Source organism: Dendrobates tinctorius, unplaced genomic scaffold (assembly GCF_039654945.1).
Source record: "Dendrobates tinctorius isolate UK_male_01 unplaced genomic scaffold, ASM3965494v1 ptg000251l, whole genome shotgun sequence".
In the NCBI taxonomy this organism is placed as follows: domain Eukaryota; kingdom Metazoa; phylum Chordata; class Amphibia; order Anura; family Dendrobatidae; genus Dendrobates; species Dendrobates tinctorius.
The window spans coordinates 10,169,705-10,195,518 of record NW_027361918.1 but is presented as its reverse complement, the minus strand read 5'-3'; the positions used below and the strand labels follow the sequence as shown (position 1 = coordinate 10,195,518).

General features: G+C 45.7%; 1 protein-coding gene across 4 annotated transcripts in view; it reads right to left on the bottom strand.

Annotated features, from left to right (window-relative positions):
- Positions 1 to 854: 854 nt before the first annotated feature.
- The window catches only part of LOC141065385 (uncharacterized), a 55,297-nt gene continuing 30,337 nt past the window's right edge, over positions 855 to 25,814 (bottom strand). Inside the window, exons 2-5 of one of the 4 annotated variants that reach the window (XM_073557848.1) lie at positions 25,251 to 25,302; positions 2,872 to 3,031; positions 2,698 to 2,775; positions 855 to 2,519 (exon numbers count right to left, since the gene is read on the bottom strand). In XM_073557848.1, coding sequence (XP_073413949.1) covers positions 967 to 2,519; positions 2,698 to 2,775; positions 2,872 to 3,031; positions 25,251 to 25,298 — 1,839 coding nt within the window. In that variant the 5' untranslated portion in view covers positions 25,299 to 25,302 and the 3' untranslated portion in view covers positions 855 to 966. Of the gene's footprint in view, positions 2,520 to 2,697; positions 2,776 to 2,871; positions 3,032 to 3,195; positions 4,118 to 25,250; positions 25,303 to 25,814 lie in introns of those variants that run through there. The other 3 variants (XM_073557849.1, XM_073557847.1, XM_073557850.1) reach the window with 3 other exon arrangements.

The window sequence follows — 25,814 nt, the reverse complement described above, 5'->3', positions numbered from 1 at the left end:
TCGAGCTGTTTGCCAAGGAAGAATGGGCGAGAATTTCAGTCTCTCGATGTACAAAACTGATAGAGACAAACCCCAAGCGACTGCAGCTGTAATCGCAGCAAAAGGTGGCGCAACAAAGTATTAAGTTACAGGGGCTGAATAATATTGCACGTCCCACTTTTCAGTTTTTGAATTTCCACAAAAATGTAAAATAACCAATAAATTTCGTTCAACTTCACAATTGTGTCCCACTTGTTGTTGATTCTTCACCAAAAATTTACATTTGGTATCTTTATGTTTGAAGCACGATATGTGGGAAAAGGTTGAAAAGTTCCAGGGGGCCGAATACTTTCGCAAGGCACTGTAATTACCATGAGCCAGAGATTGACATGAAAGTTCTAGGGGGAGACATCTGAATCTACTTAGTGGAAGAAGTAGAGGTCACCAGAAGCACAGAGTATTTCAGGAGATATGTGCGCACATCATCTAATATGGTCACATCTGTAATTACATAGTAGATATAGGCTCTTCCGGCAGCACAGAGTAATTCAGGAGAGGAATGAACCAATGGGGATGGGGGTGCAGGTGACATGATTTTAAGGAATTCTGCAGCAGAGCTATTAAAAGGATGGCCTCTAAGGGGATACCCCCCTCCGGCAACTAGAAGAAAGGGACCAAGGTTGACAAGACCCTGCCACCTGACATTTTAGGACCAGGATGACAAACTCATTCTCCCCCAGACGGTGTGCGGTGTGACCTGTGTCTGATCCTGTGAGTAATCCCGGCCTATGATCAGCTTTCTTAGTGGGTACACCCCACTCCACTTCTCCTGCGGCATCCAGCGGCACCATGTCGGCGGCTCACACGGGGCGTGATTTCAGAGCTGAAGCTATTTATTAAAAATAAATAAGAAGTTTCTGACAATTATGAACATGCAAAATAAAAACCGTAAAACGCGCAGAGGCGGGAACGCAGCCGCCATCCTGACTACTCTACTAATATAGTTCTGGGCCTAACGGGGGCAGTGCGAACACGGGGGCCCATGTTGTGAGTTTTCTCGTGCACCTTCAGGTGATACTTGATACTGTAGCTCCGAAGACATTGGTTACACTTGTAGGGTCGCTCGCCGGTGTGGACGCGGTTGTGGATCTTCAGGGTGTAGGCCTTGGTGAAGCTCTTGTCACACACCTCACACTTGTAAGGCCGCGCACCGCTGTGATTTCGCCGGTGCTCAACGAAAGAGGAGCAGTCACTGAAGGCTCGGTCGCACTCATCGCATTTGTATGGCCGCTCGCCCGTGTGCGTGCGCTTGTGGACGGTCAGGTGGGACTTCTCACGGAAACTCTTGCTGCAGATGGTGCACAGGTATGGCTTGGCACCAGAGTGCACCCTGAGGTGCCGCACCATGGAGGAATAGTCGCTGAAGCTTTTGGTGCACTCAGTGCACTGGTACGGCCGCTCTCCAGTGTGGGTCCTCCTGTGGACACGGAGGTGGGAGATGACGCTGAAGCTCTTAGGACATTCCATGCACTGGTAGGGCCTCTCTCCGCTGTGGATTCTCTTGTGGACAGTGAGGAGGTTGTTCTTAGAGAAGCACTTGTGGCACTCCTCGCACTGATACGGCTTCTCCCCCGTGTGGATTCTCAGATGAACTTTGAGGGTGTAGGACTTACCGAAGCTCTTCTCGCAGACATGACACTTGTGGATCCTTTCCGGAGGAGCAGTCGGTTTGGCTCTCCGAAAGCGTCCAGCTTCGTGCGCCCACTCCTCATGTGTGGTTTTGTGGATTTTCAGCCGGATGTTCTGTGAGAAGCTCTTGTCGCACTTGGGACACTGATATGGTTTCTCCCCGGTGTGAATTCTCTGGTGGACCTTCAGATTGTAGGATTTACTGAAGCCTTTCTCGCACACGTCACATATATGCAGCTTCTTGGGTGGTAAATCAGCGGGGCGGCCGGTGGTGTCCTGCTGGAGGAGACGTCTCACTTCCTTCAATCTTCGATCCAGACGGTTATGCTGGACCCTCAGGTGCTTCCTCCGGGTGACTTTGTCAGAGAAGCCCTTGCCACATTCGGGACACTTGTATGGATTCTCCTCAGTGTGCAGCCGGCGGTGCAACTTCATATAGTCCGAGCGGGAGAATCCCTTACCGCAGTCCCGGCAGATATACGGCTTCTCCCCGGTGTGAACTCGGGAGTGAATGCGGAGACGGTAACGGCTGGGGAAGGTTTTCTTACAGACGCTACAGGGGAAGGCAGAGTTTGGCTGGCGCTGCTTCCGGTAACAGTCCAGCAGCACAGATGCCGACTTCCGCTTTAGGAAGATCTTGTTCTGGGAGGAGGCGTTGAGGCCGCGACTCAGGGATGAGGGGACGGGCAGCCAGTCCGCATCCTGCTCCTCCTCCTTCACCAGCCTCGGGCCGGAGGCGCCTTGTCTCCTTCTCCTCCTCCTGAGCAATTTGTGGCTGATGCACGGAGCAGACACAGATTCCTCCTTTATAATCACCGTCCGGATAGAAGACGTGTCCAAATCTGTACGATCTGAAAGAAGAGATATCAGTGAGCGCCACGTGATACACAGAAGAGATCATGGAAATAATGAGGCTTTGATAAGAATGCATTCGCATGAAAAGGAGGAGTCCCACAGGTGAGGGCCCGCAGTGACAGTGGGGGAGGGGATGATACGTAAACGTCCCCATCACAGGACCCTCCCACTTACCCCTCTCTTCCTTCACAGATGTCGGGGGTCTCCTTGCTCCTCGGACCAGCAGGACGTCACACACTTGTGCCGGGAGCCCTGAAATGAGTAGTCGTGTCATCCACCCCTTATATTGCCACAGCCTGGAGCTCCATCTCCATGCGATCTGACCAATGAGCCGTTAGCCGCACGTACCTGGTACGCAGCTCTCCGTATGCCAGGTGCCTCCCAGCGAGGTAACGGTCTCATAGTTCTCCTTCATCACGCTCCGGTACAGGTCCTTCTCCCAGTCGTGCAGCCACCGCCACTCTGCTTCCGAGAAGTGTACCGCCACGTCCTCGAATGTGACCTGCCCCTGTAGAGGGAAGGGGCAGTGAGTGACGGGGGCAGGTACAGCACGGGAGCGGCAAATACACCATAGCCTACTACTTATCTGATCACATCCTGAGCTGCGGGAGGTCAGTGCTGCCCCCGCTCATCATCACTGTGCAGCGCTGCATTGTAGGAGGAGACACTTACCAGATCACAGACCTCCGCCGGCTCCATCACCCCCTGAGAGCGGGGACCCTGCGGGAGAGCAAGACACAGTGACCCCCACGGGAGGGCAGCCAGGGAGCACGATGAAGGAGGAGTCATGTACATGGGACGATGGGGGATGAGTCATGTTCACAGGAAGAAGAGGGAGTAGTTATGTACACATGATGATGGGGGAGTAGTCACTTATACAGGATGATGGGTGGAGTAGTTACATATACACAGGATGATGGGGGAGTATATATACACAGAATGATGGGGGGGCCTAGTCACAGGATGATGGGGGAGTAGTCACATTCTGTTGTGTGAAAAAGTGTTCACTCCCTTCCTGATTTCCTATTTTTTTGCATGTTTGTCACACTTAAATGTTTCCGATCACCAAATATTAGACAAAGATAACAGAAGTAATCACAAAATGCAGTTTATAAATGAAGGTCTTTATTAAAAGGGGAAAAAGAAATCCAAACCTATAGGGCACTGTGTAAAAAAGTGATTGCCCCCTAAACCAAAAAACTTGTTGGGCCGCCCAGGGCTGTGGAGTCAGAGTTGGAGTCTGTATGAAATGGACTGACTCCGACTCCTAAAATATATAATAAATTGGGTACAGTAGTTCAAAGCAGTTTGTGGGGAATATTTTTTTTCATAAGAATTTGGGAAAGTTATGAAATGTCCTATAAATGTCTGTCCTATTCCTGATCTAAGGTCTAGACTTTTAGCTGAGATGAATCTGTGCTGCAGTTTATGTTCATGATAAGTAGTGAAGCTCCTCCTCTACAGATAAGGGAAAAAATAACAAACACACAGGGAAGGAATGCCTGCATTCATCTCAGAACTTCTGGAGTGAACAGGAAAGCGGGATTAACCCCTTCCTGACATGAGACGTACTATCCCGTCCACGGTACCCGGGCCCGTATGACCGTGGACGGGATAGTACGTCTACCGCGATCAGCGGCGCCTACGTGGTGAGCGCCGCTGATCGCGGCCGGGTGTCAGCTGATTATCGGCAGGGAGGGGGCTCCCTCCGTGCTTCCCTGAGCCCCCCACGGCAGCGCAATGTGCAGCGCTGCTGCGGGGGGCTCCTATCCTCCAGGCCCCCGGATCCAAGATGGCGACGGGGGCCTTCGGGGACCTGAGGAAGCTGGCTTCCTCAGTGCCTGCAAAGCGCAGGCAAGAGGAAGTCTTCTTCAATGCCTGTGACAGATTGCTGATCTGTCACAGTGATCTGTGATGTGACAGATCAGCGATCTGTCACAGGACAGTGATGTCCCACCTGGGACTATGTAATAAAGTAAAAAAAAAATTAAAAAAAAATGTAAAAATAAATTAAAAAAAATCGCCAAATAAATTAGAAAAAAAAAAAAAAAAATTCCCTCAATAAATCCATTTTTTGGAAATAATAATAAAAAAAAACAATAAAAGTACACATATTAGGTATCGCCACATCCGTAATGACCCGTCCTATAAAACTGTCCCATTAGTTAACCCTTTGAGCGAACTCCTTAAAAAATAAAAATAAAAAACGAAGCAAAAAATAATGATTTATTATCATACCGCCAAACAAAAAGTGTAATAACGCGCGATCAAAAAGACGCATATAAATATCCATGGTACCGCTGAAAACGTCATCTTGTCCCGCAAAAAACGAGCTGCCACACAGCATCATCAGCGAAAAAATAAAAAAGTTATAGCTCGCAGAATAAAGCGATGCAAAAATAATTATTTTTTATATAAAATAGTTTTCATTGCATAAAACCGACAAAAACATAAAAAAACGACCTAAATGAGGTATCGCTGTAACCGTACCGACCCGAAGAATAAAACCGCTTTATCAATTTTGCCGCACGCGGAACGGTGTAAGCGCACCCCCCCAAAAGAAATTCATGAAACGCTGGTTTTTGTTCATTCTGCGTCCCAAAAATAGGAATAAAAAGCGATCAAAAAATGTCACATGCCCGAAAATGGTACCAATAAAAACGTCAACTCGTCCCGCAAAAAACAAGACCTCACATGACTCGGTGGGTCAAAATACGGAAAAATTATAGCTCACAATATGTGGTGATGCAAAAACTATTTTACAATAAAAAGCGTCTTTTAGCGTGTGACAGCCGCCAAACATAAAAACCGCCATAAATAGTAAGTCAAACCCCCCGTTATCACCCCCTTAGTTAGGGAAAAATAATAAAACTAAAAAAAAAAGTATTTATCTCCATTTTCCCGTTAGGGTAAGGCTGTGTGCACACGCTGCGGATTAGGTGCGGATTCTTTCTGCGGATTGAAAACCGCAGATAATCCGCGCGGAAAATTCCGCACCGTCTGCACTGCGGTTTTTGATTCCCATAGGGAATCATGGTACTGTACACCGCAGCAGAAACTGCTGCGGGTCCGCAGCAGCCAAAACCGCTGCGGAACCGCAGCAAAATCCGCAGCGTGTGCACACAGCCTTAGGGCTAGGGCTAGGGTTAGGGCTCAGATTAGGGTTAGGGGTTCGGGTTGGAGTTATAATTGGGGGTTTCCACTGTTTGGGCACATCAGGGGCTCTCCAAATGCAACATGGCGTCTGATCTCAATTCCAGCCAATTCTGAGTTGAAAAAGTCAAATGGTGCTCCTTCCCTTCCAAGCTCTGCCATGTGCCCAAACAGTGTTTTACCCCCACATGTAGGGTATCATCCTACTCAGGACAAATTGCAAAACAATTTATGGGGTCCAATTTCTCCTGTTACCCTTAGGAAAATAAAAAATTGGGGGCAAAAATATCATTTTTGTGGAAAAAAATGATTTTTTTATTTTCACGTCCGAGTGTTATAAACTTCTGTGAAGCACTTGGGGGTTCAAAGTGCTCACCACACATCTAGATAAGTTCCGTGGGGGGACTAGTGTCCAAAATGGGGTCACTTGTGGGGAGTTTCAATAGTTTAGGTACATCAGGGGCTCTCCAAACGCACATGACACCCGCAGACCATTCCATCAAAGTCTGCATTCCAAAACGTCACTGCTTCCCTTCCGAGCCCCGACATGTGTCCATACAGTAGTTTTCTCCCACATATGGGGTGTCAGCGTACTCAGGCCAAATTGGACAACAACTTTTGGGGGTCCAATTTCTCCTGTTACCCTTGGGAAAATGAAAAAATTGGGGACTAATTGATCATGTTTCTGGAAAAAATACGATTTTTTTATTTTCATGCCCTGGAATTATAAACTTCAGTGAAGCCCTTGGGGGTTCAAAGTGCTCACCTCACATCTAGATAAGTTCCTTAGTGGGTCTAGTTTTCAAAATGGGGTCATTTGTGGGGGGTTTCCACTGTTTAGGTACATTAGGGGCTCTCCAAAGGCAACATGACACCCGCAGACCATTCCATCAAAGTCTGCATTCCAAAACGTCACTACTTCCCTTCCGAGCTCCGACGTGTGCCCATACAGTAATTTTCTCCCACATATGGGGCGTCAGCGTACTCAGGACAAATTGGACAACAACTTTTGGGGTCCAATTTCTCCTGGTACCCTTGGGAAAATAAAAAAATGGTGACTAAAAGATCATGTTTGTGGAAAAAATACGAATTATTTATTTTCACGCCCGGGCATTATAAACTTCTGTGAAGCACTGGGGGGTTCAAAGTGCTCACCACACATCTAGATAAGTTCCTTAGGGGGTCTAGTTTCCAAAATGGTGTCATTTGTGGGGGATTTCCACTGTTTTGGTACATCAGGGGTTTTCCAAACGCGACATGGTGTCCGATCTCAATTCCAGCCAAAAACGTCAAATGGCGCTGCTTCCCTTCCGAGCTCTGCCATGCGCCCAAATAGTGGTTTACCCCCACATGTGGGGTATCAGCGTACTCAGGACAAATTGCACAATAACTTTTAGGGTCCTGTTACCCTTGGAAAAATAAGAATTGAGGGTGAAAAGATCATTTTTGTGGAAAAAATATGATTTTTTAATTGTATGGCTTTATGTTATAAACTTCTGTGAAGCCCATGGGGGTTCAAAGTTCTCACCACACATCTAGATAAGTTCCTTAGGGGGTCTAGTTTCCAAAATGGTGTCATTTGTGGGGGATTTCCACTGTTTTGGTACATCAGGGGTTTTCCAAACGCGACATGGTGTCCGATCTCAATTCCAGCCAAAAACGTCAAATGGCGCTGCTTCCCTTCCGAGCTCTGCCATGCGCCCAAATAGTGGTTTACCCCCACATGTGGGGTATCAGCGTACTCAGGACAAATTGCACAATAGCTTTTAGTGTCCTGTTACCCTTGGAAAAATAAGAATTGAGGGTGAAAAGATCATTTTTGTGGAAAAAATATGATTTTTTAATTGTATGGCTTTATGTTATAAACTTCTGTGAAGCCCATGGGGGTTCAAAGTTCTCACCACACATCTAGATAAGTTCCTTAGGGGGTCTAGTTTCCAAAATGGTGTCATTTGTGGGGGATTTCCACTGTTTTGGTACATCAGGGGTTTTCCAAACGCGACATGGTGTCCGATCTTAATTCCAGCCAAAAACGTCAAATGGCGCTGCTTCCCTTCCGAGCTCTGCCATGCGCCCAAATAGTGGTTTACCCCCACATGTGGGGTATCAGCGTACTCAGGACAAATTGCACAATAACTTTTAGGGTCCTGTTACCCTTGGAAAAATAAGAATTGAGGGTGAAAAGATCATTTTTGTGGGAAAAATATGATTTTTTAATTGTATGGCTTTATGTTATAAACTTCTGTGAAGCCCATGGGGGTTCAAAGTTCTCACCACACATCTAGATAAGTTCCTTAGGGGGTCTAGTTTCCAAAATGGTGTCATTTGTGGGGGGTTTCCACTGTTTTGGTACATCAGGGGTTTTCCAAACTCGACATGGTGTCCGATCTCAATTCCAGCCAAAAACGTCAAATGGCACTGCTTCCCTTCCGAGCTCTGCCATGCGCCCAAATAGTGGTTTACCCCCACATGTAGGGTATCATCCTACTCAGGACAAATTGCAAAACAATTTATGGGGTCCAATTTCTCCTGTTACCCTTAGGAAAATAAAAAATTGGGGGCAAAAATATCATTTTTGTGGAAAAAAATGATTTTTTTATTTTCACGTCCGAGTGTTATAAACTTCTGTGAAGCACTTGGGGGTTCAAAGTGCTCACCACACATCTAGATAAGTTCCGTGGGGGGTCTAGTGTCCAAAATGGGGTCACTTGTGGGGAGTTTCAATAGTTTAGGTACATCAGGGGCTCTCCAAACGCACATGACACCCGCAGACCATTCCATCAAAGTCTGCATTCCAAAACGTCACTGCTTCCCTTCCGAGCCCCGACGTGTGTCCATACAGTAGTTTTCTCCCACATATGGGGTGTCAGCATACTCAGGCCAAATTGGACAACAACTTTTGGGGGTCCAATTTCTCCTGTTACCCTTGGGAAAATGAAAAAATTGGGGACTAATTGATCATGTTTCTGGAAAAAATACGATTTTTTTATTTTCATGCCCTGGAATTATAAACTTCAGTGAAGCCCTTGGGGGTTCAAAGTGCTCACCTCACATCTAGATACGTTCCTTAGTGGGTCTAGTTTTCAAAATGGGGTCATTTGTGGGGGGTTTCCACTGTTTAGGTACATTAGGGGCTCTCCAAAGGCAACATGACACCCGCAGACCATTCCATCAAAGTCTGCATTCCAAAACGTCACTACTTCCCTTCCGAGCCCCGACGTGTGCCCATACAGTAGTTTTCTCCCACATATGGGGTATCAGCATACTCAGGACAAATTGGACAACAACTTTTGGGGTCCAATTTCTCCTGGTACCCTTGGGAAAATAAAAAAATGGTGACTAAAAGATCATGTTTGTGGAAAAAATACGAATTTTTTATTTTCACGCCTGGGCGTTATAAACTTCTGTGAAGCACTGGGGGGTTCAAAGTGCTCACCACACATCTAGATAAGTTCCTTAGGGGGTCTAGTTTCCAAAATGGTGTCATTTGTGGGGGATTTCCACTGTTTTGGTACATCAGGGGTTTTCCAAACGCGACATGGTGTCCGATCTCAATTCCAGCCAAAAACGTCAAATGGCGCTGCTTCCCTTCCGAGCTCTGCCATGCGCCCAAATAGTGGTTTACCCCCACATGTGGGGTATCAGCGTACTCAGGACAAATTGCACAATAACTTTTAGGGTCCTGTTACCCTTGGAAAAATAAGAATTGAGGGTGAAAAGATCATTTTTGTGGAAAAAATATGATTTTTTAATTGTATGGCTTTATGTTATAAACTTCTGTGAAGCCCATGGGGGTTCAAAGTTCTCACCACACATCTAGATAAGTTCCTTAGGGGGTCTAGTTTCCAAAATGGTGTCATTTGTGGGGGATTTCCACTGTTTTGGTACATCAGGGGTTTTCCAAACGCGACATGGTGTCCGATCTCAATTCCAGCCAAAAACGTCAAATGGCGCTGCTTCCCTTCCGAGCTCTGCCATGCGCCCAAATAGTGGTTTACCCCCACATGTGGGGTATCAGCGTACTCAGGACAAATTGCACAATAGCTTTTAGTGTCCTGTTACCCTTGGAAAAATAAGAATTGAGGGTGAAAAGATCATTTTTGTGGAAAAAATATGATTTTTTAATTGTATGGCTTTATGTTATAAACTTCTGTGAAGCCCATGGGGGTTCAAAGTTCTCACCACACATCTAGATAAGTTCCTTAGGGGGTCTAGTTTCCAAAATGGTGTCATTTGTGGGGGATTTCCACTGTTTTGGTACATCAGGGGTTTTCCAAACGCGACATGGTGTCCGATCTTAATTCCAGCCAAAAACGTCAAATGGCGCTGCTTCCCTTCCGAGCTCTGCCATGCGCCCAAATAGTGGTTTACCCCCACATGTGGGGTATCAGCGTACTCAGGACAAATTGCACAATAACTTTTAGGGTCCTGTTACCCTTGGAAAAATAAGAATTGAGGGTGAAAAGATCATTTTTGTGGGAAAAATATGATTTTTTAATTGTATGGCTTTATGTTATAAACTTCTGTGAAGCCCATGGGGGTTCAAAGTTCTCACCACACATCTAGATAAGTTCCTTAGGGGGTCTAGTTTCCAAAATGGTGTCATTTGTGGGGGGTTTCCACTGTTTTGGTACATCAGGGGTTTTCCAAACTCGACATGGTGTCCGATCTCAATTCCAGCCAAAAACGTCAAATGGCACTGCTTCCCTTCCGAGCTCTGCCATGCGCCCAAATAGTGGTTTACCCCCACATGTAGGGTATCATCCTACTCAGGACAAATTGCAAAACAATTTATGGGGTCCAATTTCTCCTGTTACCCTTAGGAAAATAAAAAATTGGGGGCAAAAATATCATTTTTGTGGAAAAAAATGATTTTTTTATTTTCACGTCCGAGTGTTATAAACTTCTGTGAAGCACTTGGGGGTTCAAAGTGCTCACCACACATCTAGATAAGTTCCGTGGGGGGTCTAGTGTCCAAAATGGGGTCACTTGTGGGGAGTTTCAATAGTTTAGGTACATCAGGGGCTCTCCAAACGCACATGACACCCGCAGACCATTCCATCAAAGTCTGCATTCCAAAACGTCACTGCTTCCCTTCCGAGCCCCGACGTGTGTCCATACAGTAGTTTTCTCCCACATATGGGGTGTCAGCGTACTCAGGCCAAATTGGACAACAACTTTTGGGGGTCCAATTTCTCCTGTTACCCTTGGGAAAATGAAAAAATTGGGGACTAATTGATCATGTTTCTGGAAAAAATACGATTTTTTTATTTTCATGCCCTGGAATTATAAACTTCAGTGAAGCCCTTGGGGGTTCAAAGTGCTCACCTCACATCTAGATACGTTCCTTAGTGGGTCTAGTTTTCAAAATGGGGTCATTTGTGGGGGGTTTCCACTGTTTAGGTACATTAGGGGCTCTCCAAAGGCAACATGACACCCGCAGACCATTCCATCAAAGTCTGCATTCCAAAACGTCACTACTTCCCTTCCGAGCCCCGACGTGTGCCCATACAGTAGTTTTCTCCCACATATGGGGTATCAGCATACTCAGGACAAATTGGACAACAACTTTTGGGGTCCAATTTCTCCTGGTACCCTTGGGAAAATAAAAAAATGGTGACTAAAAGATCATGTTTGTGGAAAAAATACGAATTTTTTATTTTCACGCCTGGGCGTTATAAACTTCTGTGAAGCACTGGGGGGTTCAAAGTGCTCACCACACATCTAGATAAGTTCCTTAGGGGGTCTAGTTTCCAAAATGGTGTCATTTGTGGGGGATTTCCACTGTTTTGGTACATCAGGGGTTTTCCAAACGCGACATGGTGTCCGATCTCAATTCCAGCCAAAAACGTCAAATGGCGCTGCTTCCCTTCCGAGCTCTGCCATGCGCCCAAATAGTGGTTTACCCCCACATGTGGGGTATCAGCGTACTCAGGACAAATTGCACAATAACTTTTAGTGTCCTGTTACCCTTGGAAAAATAAGAATTGAGGGTGAAAAGATCATTTTTGTGGAAAAAATATGATTTTTTAATTGTATGGCTTTATGTTATAAACTTCTGTGAAGCCCATAGGGGTTCAAAGTTCTCACCACACATCTAGATAAGTTCCTTAGGGGGTCTAGTTTCCAAAATGGTGTCATTTGTGGGGGATTTCCACTGTTTTGGTACATCAGGGGTTTTCCAAACGCGACATGGTGTCCGATCTCAATTCCAGCCAAAAACGTCAAATGGCGCTGCTTCCCTTCCGAGCTCTGCCATGCGCCCAAATAGTGGTTTACCCCCACATGTGGGGTATCAGCGTACTCAGGACAAATTGCACAATAACTTTTAGGGTCCTGTTACCCTTGGAAAAATAAGAATTGAGGGTGAAAAGATCATTTTTGTGGGAAAAATATGATTTTTTAATTGTATGGCTTTATGTTATAAACTTCTGTGAAGCCCATGGGGGTTCAAAGTTCTCACCACACATCTAGATAAGTTCCTTAGGGGGTCTAGTTTCCAAAATGGTGTCATTTGTGGGGGGTTTCCACTGTTTTGGTACATCAGGGGTTTTCCAAACGCGACATGGTGTCCGATCTCAATTCCAGCCAAAAACGTCAAATGGCACTGCTTCCCTTCCGAGCTCTGCCATGCGCCCAAATAGTGGTTTACCCCCACATGTGGGGTATCAGCGTACTCAGGACAAATTGCACAATAACTTTTAGGGTCCTGTTACCCTTGGGAAAATAAAAATTGGGGTGAAAAGATCATTTTTGTGGAAAAAATATGATTTTCTAATTGTACCGCTGTACGTTATAAACTTCTGTAAAGCCCTTGTGGGTTCAAAGTTCTCATCACATATCTAGATAAGTTCCTTGGGGGGGTCTAGTTTCCAAAATGGGGTCACTGTTTAGGTACATCAGGGACTCTCCAAACGTGACATGATGTCCGATCTCAATTCCAGCCAATTTTGCATTGAAAAAGTCAAACGGCGCTCCTTCCATTCTGAGCTCTGCCATGCGCCGAAACAGTCGTTCCCCCCCACAAATCAGGTATCAGCGTACTCAGGACAAATTGCACAATAACTTTTGCAGTCCAATTTCTCCTGTTACCCTTGGTAAAATAAAAAAAATTGAACCTGAAGTATTTTTTTGTGAAAAAAAGTTAGATGTTCATTTCTTTTTAAATATTCGAAAAAAATTCCTGTGATGCACCTAATGGGTTAATAAACTTCTTGAATGTGGTTTTGAGCACCTTAAGGGGTTCAGTATTTAGAATGGTGTCACTTTTGGGTATTTTCTATCATATAGACCCCTCAAAGTGGCTTCAAATGTGATGTGGTCCTAAAAATAAAATGGTGTTGTAAAAATGAGAAATCGCTGGTCAACTTTTAACCCTTATAACTTCCTAACAAAAAAAAATTTTGGTTCCAAAATTGTGCTGATGTAAAGTAAACATGTGGGAAATGTTACTTATCAAGTTTTTTGTGTGCCGTATCTCTGTGATTTAAGGGCATAAAAATTCAAAGTTGGAAAATTGCGAAATTTTCAAAATTTTTGCCAAATTTCCATTTTTTTCACAAATAAACGCAAGTTATTTGAATGAAATGTTACCACTAACATGAAGTACAATATGTCACGAGAAAATGTCAGAATCACCGGGATCCATGGAAGCGTTCCAGAGTTATGACCTCATAAAGGTACAGTGGTCAGAATTGTAAAAATTGGCCCGGTCATGAACGTGCAAACCACCCTTGGGGGTGAAGGGGTTAAAGAAGGTAAGTACTTCTTAAAGCATATCTAAACTTTCAATAAACTGCATAAATCAATAGTCCAGTATATGTTGTCTCTGCATGTTTGATGTTTTAGTTTGTTTTTCCTCTTAGCTCATGTTTGGAGAAATTAGCTGCCCTGATGACTTATATACACTAGACATAGAATATAAGGGGAAAAAATGTTTTTAACATCTTAAATTCATAAATACAGTAACAGGATCGATGAGGACATATATTTGTGTGTGTATCTGTTCTGGAATATGATTCAGCACAAACATGCTCCCTCCCTCCTCCCCTTTTCATAGACTGTGAAGAAATATGATATGAAGCATTTAGTGAGCTGTACCCTGAGACAAGCCTGACATTGAAAGTTCACAGTAAAGCTATTTAACAACACATTTTACAAACTTTATACTTATCATCTGTCCTATTGATTTATGCAAAGATTGTTTTATTTCTATCCCAAATCACACAGTACATGATTCTATTCTTGCAAGAATTACAATATACTTTATTTTTTTTACAGGACAAAATTATTTGGAGAGCAAATTTACATAATTACAAAATGTCTAAGAATCTTATGAAGTCAGCTGTATTTGAGCATTTCACAGTGACTCAAGATAATAAACATTTTGTGTGTCAGTGTATGTGACCCAGATGAAAACAAATGCTGTGATGCCAAAGTCAGCGCATACTCAGGCAGTGATAAAAATGCTCCTTCAAGAGCTTCCAATCTAAAAAGACATTTACAACGCTGCCACCCAGAAGTTTACAAAGCTGTGACTGAAAAAGATCACAGCAGCACCAAGAACCCAGAGCCCAGCACTTCCCGCCAGGCAAAGGAGGAGGAAAGAGCGGCGCAAACGTCAGTTACAAGATATTTTGTAAGTGACAAAGTTACTGCAGCAATGACAGCAGATGTGTTTAAAAGACAGCTCATACAGCTTGTTGTGAAGGACGGTGTGCCATTATCACTATTTGCACGACCAGCTTTTACAGCTCTTAATGGAGAAATGGCTGCAAACTTGGTGTTTCTCTGGAAAGAGAAAGTATTAGAAAATTAGTGATTGAAGAAGCCCTTAACCAAAAGGAAGATCTTAAAAAGACTCTCAAGAGACGCTTTGTATTTCTTAAAATGGATGCCTGCACACGTCACAGAGTGAACTATTTTGCTATGAACGTTCGATATGTTTGTGACAACAAAAAAATTGTTACTAAGACGCTGGCAGTAAAAGATATGAAAGCTCATCACAGCAGCCAGTTTCTCCAGACCTTAGTGGAAAAAGTTCTGCAAGATTATGAATTAAAAAAAAAAGAACAGGTTTTTGCTATTGTAACTCATAATGCGTCAAACATCATAAGTACAATTACACTGATGAATGAGAATAATGAAGGTGAACAGCAGCTAGAAGAACATTTCACATTCAGTATGTTGGAGATGGAAGGCCACAGTCCTGTTCCCATAACGGAGGAACAAACAGATATTACTACAGAAGAACAGCAAAATGATTCTTTACAATTAGATGATCTTGTTGAAGCTGCTTCACACCTCTTTCATGTTCATCACATGTGCTGTGTTGTGCACACACTGCAGCTGGCAATTAGAGATAGTCTGCAAGAGGGACATGCTGCAACTCTGATTAGCAAAGTGAGCAAATTGGCTATTGCTGCCAGAACCCCTAAAATTGATTCCATCTTGAAAAGACGTGCTGGAAAAGGGGCAATTGTGGATCAAGCCACTCAGTGGGGCAGCACCTATTTAATGATTGAGCGATTGCTTGAGCTGAACCCCTTCCTTGTAGATATGGCGAACCCTCAGGTAACCCTAAATAATGTCAATGGACACAGGTGGCTGAATTGAAGGAATTGATTAATCACCCATTTACAGTGACTAAAAAGATACCAGCTGAGGATTTATCTCCTGGCATTTTCATAAGGGAGTGGAAGAACTTGCTATTTTGCCTGTCACAAAGAGGAGGTTTAATCGCAGATGGCATTGCGGCTTCAATTAAATGGAGAGAGACACTGCTATTAGAAAATAAATTTCTTGTGGCAGCTGTTTATGTGGACCCGAGTCATCGTATACTGCTGGATGATCAACAGCTTACTAAAGGAAAAGAAGCTCTGATTGAGGTAGCAGTTAGGATGAGTGGCCTACAGGGCGGCCAAGAGCAGGAGGACTCGGGTCCTGCCAGCGCTGCTGCTGCCGTTCCTTCATTCTTATCAGATGAGGAGCTTAATTTCGACAAGTATTTGGAAGACATGGACCAGGCAAAGCGTTGCCGCAGGGAAAAAAGATTCCACTCCCATAGAAAACAGATTGACAAGATTTCAGCAACATTTGTCACTTGCTCTCAAAGAAGAAGAGTTCAATCGTTCATCAAAACTGACTGTGCGCGAGACAATTCCTTCACACCCTGACATTTTTAGAGATGTTCCCATGTGGTTACGGCTTTACCACCAACCCAAGTTAGTGTAGAGAGGTTGTTCTCTGGCCTTAAAATAATGAGGTCAGATGTGAGGTCATCTATGAAGGAGGATCTGATGGAGGCGATACTATTTCTCACAACAAATTCATAGACTGCACAAATGCTATTCAGTACGGTTTTGTTGAAAACTGTTTTTTACCACTTACTGCATAGTGTATAATAAACTGTAAATATGCAAAAGTTTTTTTGTTCTAAAGTTGTATTCCAATATATTTTATGTTCTATCTAAATGGCTTCATTATTGTATCTGCTGCATAACACAAGTGCGCTTTAGCTTGATGTCAGAAACAGATGGCTGGACAGTCTCCTTCAGGATTTTTGCTAGACAGCAGAATTCATGGTTCCATTTACCACAGCAAGTCTTCCAGTTCCAGAAGCAGCACAACAGCCCCAGACCATTACACTACCACCACTATATTTTACTGTTGGTATGATATTCCTTTTCTGAAATGCTGGGTTACTTCTACTCCAGATGTAATGGGACATACCCCTTTCAAAAGGTTCAACTTTTGTCTCATCAGTCCACAGAGTATTTTCTAAAAAATGTTGTTTATCCATCAAGATGTTTTCTGGGAAAACTAAGACAAGCCTTTATGTTCTTATTGCTCAGTAGTGGTTTTCGTCTTGGAACTCTGTCATGCAGAACATTTTTTCTCAGTCACTTTCTTATGGTGGAGTCATGAACACTGACCTTAACTGAGGCAAGTGAGACCTGCAGTTCTTTGGATGTTGTGGGGTCTTTTGTGACCTCTCGGATGAGTCGTCGCTGCGCTTTTGGGGTAATTTTGTCTGGCCACACCTAAGAAGATTCACCACTGTTCCATGTTTTCGCAATTTGTGGATAATGGTGTGGAGACATGGGGATCTGGGTTTTCTCGCCCGCTGGCCCGGCTGTCCTTAGAAAGACTGCATTGACCAGGGCTTCTACCACTGAAAGCCCGCTCTCTTTCCCCGCAGGCAGAACACTACTCAGACAACACAAGGTGAGGGTAAAAGTGTGTGGCAATAATTTATTGAACCACCAACACACAATAGCAAACAGAACAGTCCGAGCAAATTCTCAAGATGGTGCAAATTACAGGGTCTATCCCTTCCACTGACTCGCCGGGATTAGAGCTCCTTCCAGTGTTGCATACTCCCACCAGTGGCTCCCCACTTTTGGCGGCCCCCACAGCGAGGAGGTAATGACAAGCTTAGGAAGATAACGGAAAGCGCTGTGGAAATAATAGCTGCACCGTCGTGTACCCTGAGGCCTTTTGGCTCTGCTTGGCTGTGTTGCTTCACACTGGTGGAGCTTTCCAGAGCCTTCTCCTCTACATGCTTGCAAAACCAAACTGACACACCCAACACTCTGTTGCAGGGTTTTTGTTACAAAGAACCTGTGGCCGTAGGTCACATAAAAACCCGGCCGGGAAGGAAATGGAGCGCCCCATTATCATCTTGTAGTCCATTTAAAAAAATAAAAGCCCATAGCAGGTTTTCTTAAATCTTCCTTGGAAAAATAGCTTGCCCAAGACCAACACTTACTTTTGCATTGCAATCACAGCTATACCTGTGCGCATCCTTGCTGACACAGTGACCCTCACATATGACACCGGTTTGCAGTGTCACAACCGACACAATTTACGTCTTGCATAATTAAGAAAAAGTTTTTGAGTCGTCACGAATGGCTCTCACTGTGGTTCACTGGAGTCAAAAATCGTAGTTACTTACCGATAATGGTATTTCTCTGATCCCATGACAGCACCACGGAGGGAGGGATCCGCCCTCAGGGACAGGAAACCTACAGATGAAAAAGGCGGTACCTCTCTCCCACATCAGTTGGTTTACAGAGCATTACACAGAACTTTCAGCTGCAACTCAAATGGTTATAAAAATCCAAAATTAATCAAATTAAGCTTAATAGAGGCACTGCGTGGCTAAGTACTAAAGCTAATTAACTCACTCTAATGTGCACACCTGTGTGTGAAAGGGAGGGGATGTACGGGTGCCGTCATGGGATCACAGAAATATCGTTATCGGTAAGTAACTACGATTTTCTCTTTCCCCCATGACGGCACCACGGAGAGAATTACAAAGATTGTACATCTAGAGAGGGACCACCGCCTCCAGAACCCTTTTCCCAAAGGTGAGGTCTGAAGAGGAGGTCAAGTCTAGACGGTAATGTCTGAAAATGTAGAGGTGGAAGACCAAGTGGCTGCTCTACATACCTGGTCTATTGAAGCACCGGCTTTCTCCGCCCAGGATGACGCCACTGCCCTGGTTGAATAGGCCCTTACGTCCTCCGGGATGGCCTCCCCGCAAGAGGAGTAGGATAGGGTGATGGCCTCTCATATCCATCTCGCCAGTGTGGCCTTCGATGCTTTTTGACCCTTCCGTGGACCCTGAAAGCAGACAAACAGAGCCCTATCCTTCCTAAACTCCCTTGTGGTTAACAAGTATTGGACAAGGCACCTTTTTACATCTAAAGTGTGTAATACCTCTTCTGTTTTGTTTTTGGTATTGGGATAGAAGGAGGGTAAGGAGATCTCCTGGGTCCTCTGAAACTGTGACGGAACCTTGGGGAGATAGGGTAATTCTCAAAATCGACCCGGCCTATCATCCAGTACTTGAGTGAAGGGTGAGTGGCAGATAAAGCTTGCATATCAATAACGTGATGGGCAGAAGTTAAGGCTACAAGGGGGAGGACTTAAGGGACAATATTTTTAAGGGAGCCTCCGCTAGGGGTTCAAAGGGAGTTTTGGTCAGTGCGTTTAACACTAGGTTTAGATCCCAGGGGGGTGTGTAGAGGGATCGACCTGGATCTACTTGAGGCTCTCATGAATCTCCTAACCCACTGATTTCTGGCTAAGTCATGGTTATACAAAGTTCCTAAGGCCGCCACCTGTACTTTCAAGGTGCTGGTAGCCAACACCTTTTCCAACCCCTTCTGTAAGAATTCCAGAATTTTGTCTATTGGGATTTCTCCCGTTGGGTCAGAAACTGATACTGACATGAATTTTTTCCATACTTTCCCGTATGCTTTAGTGGTTATTGGCTTTCTACTTTGTAGTAGCGTGGTTACCAAGTTTGACGAGAAGCCCCTATTGCTCAGGAGTTCCCTCTCAAAAGCCAAGCAGTCATGTGTAAGTTTTTTATATGGGGGTGATACACTGGTCCCTGGGATAGAAGGTCTGAAGTTTTTGGTAGAACCCAGGGGCCTGTAACGGATGTTCTTCTCAGCCAGGGGAACCATATTCTCCGGAGCCAGAAGGGCGCTATTACCACTACCGTCGCTTTGTCTCCCCTGTATTTTCCTCAGTACTAAGGGGATGAGAGATATTGGTGGGAAAGCGTAATCCAGATGATAATCCCAGGGTATCGTGAAGGTGTCTAGAGCTACTGGCCCCCCTGGGGATCGATCGAGCAGAAGGTTCCCAACTTCCGGTTCTGACTGTTCGCAAATAAGTTTATTTCTGGCCGGCCCCAGAGCTTCACAATCTGGTTGAAGACTAACTGGCTTAGTTCCCACTCCCTCTGTTTTAGGCGTGCTCTGCTTAAGAAGTCAGCTTTTCGGTTTTCTGAACCTTTTATGTGGAGGGCTGTCAGGGATTCTAGATTGTGTTCTGCTAGGTGAAAGATGGATTTTGTTACCTCCATCAGCGCGCGAGATCTGGTGCCCCCCTGGTGGTTTAGATATGCTACCACTACTTGGTTGTCTGAGATGACCCTTATGTGTTGGGAGCAAAGTGAATCCAGAAAATGAACAAGAGCTAGCTTTACTGCCAGCAACTCCTTCATGTTTGAGGAAGCTGACTCTCTTCCCTGAGTCCAGGGGCCTTGCGCCACCTGGCTGCCTAGATGTGCACCCCACCCCCAGGGACTTGCGTCCGTAGTTAGGATCTTTGTCGCTGGTAACGCCCAAGGAACCCCATTGGTTAGATTGGCTGGATCTGTCCACCATGTTAAGGAGTGTATTGTGTTTGGTGAGATGTCTAATTGCCTGTCTAAATTCCCGTGTAGGGAAACGTCTGCGTCTAATATTTCCCACTGTAAGTCTCGAGTGTGGCTTTGTACCCACTGTACTGCTGGCATGCAGGCTGTCATTGACCCCAATAGACATTGCTTTTCTCAGGATAGTGAATGGGGAAGCTATCATTTGTGACACCATCAGTGTCATGTTTTGAATCTTCATCTGCGGAAGATAACATTTCTGTTTGATTGAGTCCAGTACTATCCCCAAGTACTCCTGCACCTGACTTGGTACAAGTCTGGATTTGGGCAAATTCAGCATCCATCCTAGACTCAGTAGAGATCTCATGACCATGTCCAATTGTTGTTTGCAGTGTTGAAAGGAGACGCCTACTACTAAGAGATCGTCCAGGTACGGGACCATCAGGATATTTTGCTCACTTATGTGGGCCATTATCTTTGTAAATACCCTTGGAGCAATAGCTAGCCCGAAGGGGAGAGCTCTGAACTGATAATGTTTTATCTCCCCCTGGATTGTCACCGCCACCCTGAGGTATTTCCTGTGGTCTCTGTGAATAGGTACATGGTAATATGCGTCTCTCAACTCTAATATGGTCTTGAAGCACGATGGGGGAAGCATTTTTACACAACATTTTATTGCCTCCATTTTGAAATGCTGAATCTCCAGGAACTTGTTCAGTCTTTTTAGGTTTATGACTGCCCTGTATGATCCGTCTGGCTTTTTGCGGAGAAAGAGAGGGGAGTAGAAGCCTTTGCCTCTGTCCTGGTAGGGGACTTCTTGTAGTACCTCCTTCTCCCTTAGATTCGTTATTTCTTATATCCACGAACTCGCGGATATTTTTTCCTAGGCCTGGAGAAAGTGGGACAATCTTCCCCCGACTCGGGGAGCACCTTCATTGTGGCTTTTTGTTGTCGGGGGGCTTGTTAAACTTAAAGCCTTTGTTTTTATTTCTTTTATCCTCCCATCCTTCTTTGTTCCCTTTTGGGGGCCTTCGTCGCATAAATCTTCTGTTCCAAAAAGGCCATTTGTATGACTGACTAGGAAACCTGGGAAAGGATTTTTTCTTGTCTCCTGCCTTGTCCAAGATGTCGTCTAGCGTTGGGCCAAATAAGAACTCTCCCTCACACGGGATTGCGCACAATTTAGTCTGTAAGTCTCCCGGCCAGCATTTCAGCCATAAGGCGCATCTCGCTGCATTTGAGAAGGAGGCTGCTCTGGCTGCCAACCTAGTCGAGTCTACTGACGCATCCGCCAGGAAAGCCGCTGCTCCCTTCATTACAGAAACTGATCTTTGTATTGTTTCTCTTGGAACTTTTTCCTTTATTTGGAAATCTAAGTGGTCCAACCAGACCATTAGGGCGCGTGCTGTGCACGTGGCTGCTATGACTGGCTTTAGTCCACCTACTGCCGCTTCCCAAGCATTTTTTAAAAAAGTTTCTGCTTTTTTTATCCATTGGGTCCTTCAGGGTACCCATGTCTTCGAAGGGCAGGGCAAATTTTTTAGAAGCTTTTGCAACAGCTATGTCTAATTTAGGTGCTTTACTCCATAGAGAGCAGGCCGGGTCGTCAAAGGGGTATTTTCTCTTGGGTGTTAGGAGGGCTTTCTTGTCTGGCTTTTTCAATTCTCGTTTAATTAGAGAGTGGATTTTCTCATTTACCGAAAAAGCCCTCCGTTTTTTTGGTCTAGCCCACTGAACATTAAATCTTGGGCCGTTTTCTTAGGGCGTTCGTCTACCACCCCCATAGTTGTCCTCACGGCTTTTACCAGGGCGTCCGTTTCTTCAATAGGGAAGCAGCTGCGTCCCCCTTCTGAGGATGATGAAGAGGACTGGGAGGATGATGAATTACTTGAGTCAGATAGTTCACTTCCACTTCCTGACTCGCTAACTCTGGGCTCTGGAGATCTATGCCTGGATCTACGGTTTTTCTTTGAGGTTCTAACGCCCTTAAGGGCGTCTTCGACCTGGGTCCTTATCAGTGTTTTGAGGTCTGAAGCAAACCTCAGGGATTCCTCCTGCATTGTCTGTTCTATGCACGCCGCACAGAGCTTTATCTCCCACGTAGGGGGCAACTCCTCCGTGCATATAGCACATACTGTGTGTTTGGATTTGGCTGTGCATTTACGCCCCTGAAAGAAATTAATAGTCGCACATTAGCGAGCAGACTTTCACGGAGATCACTCACCCTCCGTGTGGAACGAGAGATACCGTCTCGGGCGTAGGGATTATTTCCACCGCTGAATCCACTTCTGGCTGTGCCGCCATGGTGGAGCTTTGGCTCTGCCGAGATCCTGAATGACCACTCTGGGAAGAGGTGCGCTGGCGCTGTGAATGCTGGCGCTGCTCTTGCGTTTGCCGCTGCCCCTGCTTAGGGGACCGCCACCGCGTCTCCTTCTCCTTCTGCTTGTCACTCATGGTGATTGCTCCTCTCCCCTTTAAATGGGGTTTTAAATATGGCCCCCCCCTTTTTTTTTTCGTTAGAGCGCGGCGCCGCATGCTTCCCCTTTCCCATTGGTGCCCTGCGCCCCCGCCGGAAGAGGCCGCCCACGAATGCGCACTCCGAATTTCCCAGCACTGCACTGTGCCTCCGTTTCTTAAGGGAGCTGTGTTCGCGCGTGCGCCCAATGCCAGTGTCCTGCGCCCTCCCCGCCGTCGCCTGCAGAGGCCCTGTATCCCGCAGCTCCCAGTGGCCCCTGCCACCCTCCGCTAGCCACTCTGAGACCCGGCGCTCGGCGCCTGCAGAGGCCCTGTATCCAGCAGTTCCCGGTGGCCGCCGCCACCCTCCACTGGCCGCTCCAAGGCCCGGCGCTCGGCGGGAGGCTCTCCTTCAGTGAACGCAGCCACTGTACTGGAGGAGGCAGCACCTTTTTTTTTTTTCTCTTTTTTTTGGATCGGCAGGCCTTTTCCCATCTCCACTGACTCTCCCCACTCACCCTCAAGGGCCGCCGACCCCGGTGGTGATGCTTAGGGGGAAGCCAGCACATGGCCTCGACCCAGCCGAGGCAGAGAGCCCCACTGCCTGTTACCGCACTGGTGCGGTCTCATGTATCTCACGTCGATCTGCAGGTACGTGCTGTAGGTTCCCCATCAGGGACAGGAAACCAACTGATGTGGGAGAGAGGTACCGCCTTTTTCATCTGTAGGTTTCCTGTCCCTGAGGGCGGATCCCTCCCTTCGTGGTGCAGTCATGGGGGAAAGAGAAAAGCTTTAGAATTGGCTTTATAATCTTTTCCAGACTGATAATAATAATCTTTATTTATATAGCGCCAACATATTCCACAGCGCTTTACAGTTTAACAGTTTCAAAACACAAAACATAAGTAACAACGTTAACAATACAATAATTAAAGTAAAATAAGTCGCCCCTGCTGGTGAGAGCTTACAATCTACAATGAGGTGAGGGAGATACAGAGGACAGGTGTGTATTTACAATTGTGTATTTACAATGAAGGTCCAGCCATCTTGAGGGAGTGAGGGATGGATGGAGATAGTGAATGGGCTACGCACGCACACTTACACATAGAATGACTGTGATTAGTGAACGTGATAGGCCGCTCTGAACAAATGTGTTTTGAGGGAGCGCCTGAAACTATGTAAATTGTGGATGGTCCTAATTTCTTGGGGTAGAGCATTCCAGAGGATTGGCGCAGTGCGGGAGAAGTCTTGGAGTCGGGAGTGGGAGTTACGGATTAGTGCAGAGGTTAGTCGAAAGTCGTTTCCACAGCACAGCGGTCGGTTAGGCCGATGGACAGAAAGGAGGGAGGAGATGTAGGGGGGGTGCCGCACCGTGGAGAGCTTTGTGGGTGAGAACAAGTACTTTGAATTGGATCCTATAATGAATGGGCAGCCAATGTAAGGACTGGCGAAGACCGGACGCGTCTGAGTACCGATTAGTCAGATGGATGACCCTGGCTGCTGCATTAAGTATGGACTGGAGAGGGGATAGTCGAGTGCCGGGGAGGCCAATTAATAGAACGTTGCAGTAATCCAGGCGGGAGTGGATCAATGCTTCAGTGAGGGATTTTGATGTTTTCATGGTGAGAAAAGGGAGGATTCTAGAGATGTTCTTTAGGTGTAAGCGGCAAGAGCGGGGAAGACATTGTATATGGGATGTGAAGGAGAGGTTGGTGTCAAACATAACACCCAGACAGCGCGCCTGCTGCGGGGGTATTATTGTGGTAACACCCATGGAGAGGGAAATGTCAGATTTAGGGAGGTTAGTAGACGGCGGGAGCAGAAGTTGTTCAGTTTTGGAGAGGTTGAGTTTCAGATAGAGAGCGGACATGATATTGGAGACTGCGGACAGACAGTCACTGGCGTTCTGTAGTACAGCGGGGGTAAGGTCGGGGGATGACGTATATAGTTGTGTGTCATCAGCATATAGATGGCACTGAAAGCCAAATCTGCTGATGGTCCGTCCAATTGGGGCCGTGTAGAGAGAGAAGAGAAGGGGGCCAAGGACTGAGCCCTGAGGTACCCCGACAGCGAGAGGAAGGAGATGACGTGGAGCCAGAGAACAAAACACTGAAGGAGCGGTCAGAAAGATAGGAAGAGAACCAGGAGAGAGCAGTACTCTTAATGCCCAGTGACTGGAGCCTATGGAGTAGGAGATGGTGGTCAACAGTATCGAAAGCTGCAGATAGGTCAAGAAGAATGAGCAGAGAGTGGTCACCATCACATTTTGCTGTCAGAAGGTCATTGGTAATTTTGAGTGCAGTTTCAGTCGAATGTAGGGGGCGGAAGCCGGACTCTGAAGGGTCTAGGAGGGAGTGAGTGGAGAGGTAACGGGTAAGGCGGGAGTAAACTAGGCGCTCCAAAAGTTTAGAGATGAAGGGGATATTGGAGACTGGTCTGTAGTTGTTTGTGCAGGATGGGTCGAGAGCGGGTTTCTTTAGTAATGATTTGAAGGAGGATGGGAAAATGCCCGAGGAGAGGGAGAGATTAAAGATTGTAGATTGGTGAGTTGTGACGACTGGAGAGAAAGACTGGAGGAGATGTGAGGGAATGGGGTCGGTAGTGCATGTAGTGAGACTGATAGATTTCAATTACTATGTTTCTCATTTGTTCCAGAATTTCTTTGGATAGCGGTATGATTCTAGCTTTAGACGATTTTTTTGGTCTACTTCACTTTGTAAGGCAGGTCCTATTTAAGTGATTTCTTGACTGAGGACAGGTGTGGCAGTAATCAGGCCTGGGTGTGGATAAGGAATGTGAACTCAGCTTCCAAAGATGTGCTAAACCACAAATAATTTATGTTTTGAAGGGGGCAATCACTTTCTCACACAGGACACTGATGGTTTGGATTTCTTTTATCCTATATAATAAAGATCTTCATTTATAAACTGCATTGTGTGGTTACCTGTGTTATCTGCGTGTAATAATTACATCTGTTTGGTGATCGAAACATTTAACTGTGAGAAACATGGAAAAGAAAAGGAAATCAGGAAGGGGGCAAACAATTTTTCACACAACTGTATATAGAGGATGATGGGGGAGTAGTCACATATACAGGATGATGGGGGAGTAGTCACATATAGAGGATGATGGGGGAGTAGTCACATTTACAGGATAATGGGGGAGTAGTCACATATAGAGGATGATGGGGGGAGTAGTCACATATAGAGGATGATGGGGGAGTAGTCACATATAGAGGATGATGGGGGAGTAGTCACTTATAGAGGATGATGGGGGAGTAGTCACATACACAGGATGATGGAGGAGTAGTCACATATAGAGGATGATGGGGGAGTAGTCACATATAGAGGATGATGGGGGAGTAGTCACATATAGAGGATGATGGGGGAGTAGTCACATACACAGGATGATGGAGGAGTAGTCACATATAGAGGATGATGGGGGAGTAGTCACATATAGAGGATGATGGGGGGTAGTCACATATAGAGGTTGATGGGGGAGTAGTCAC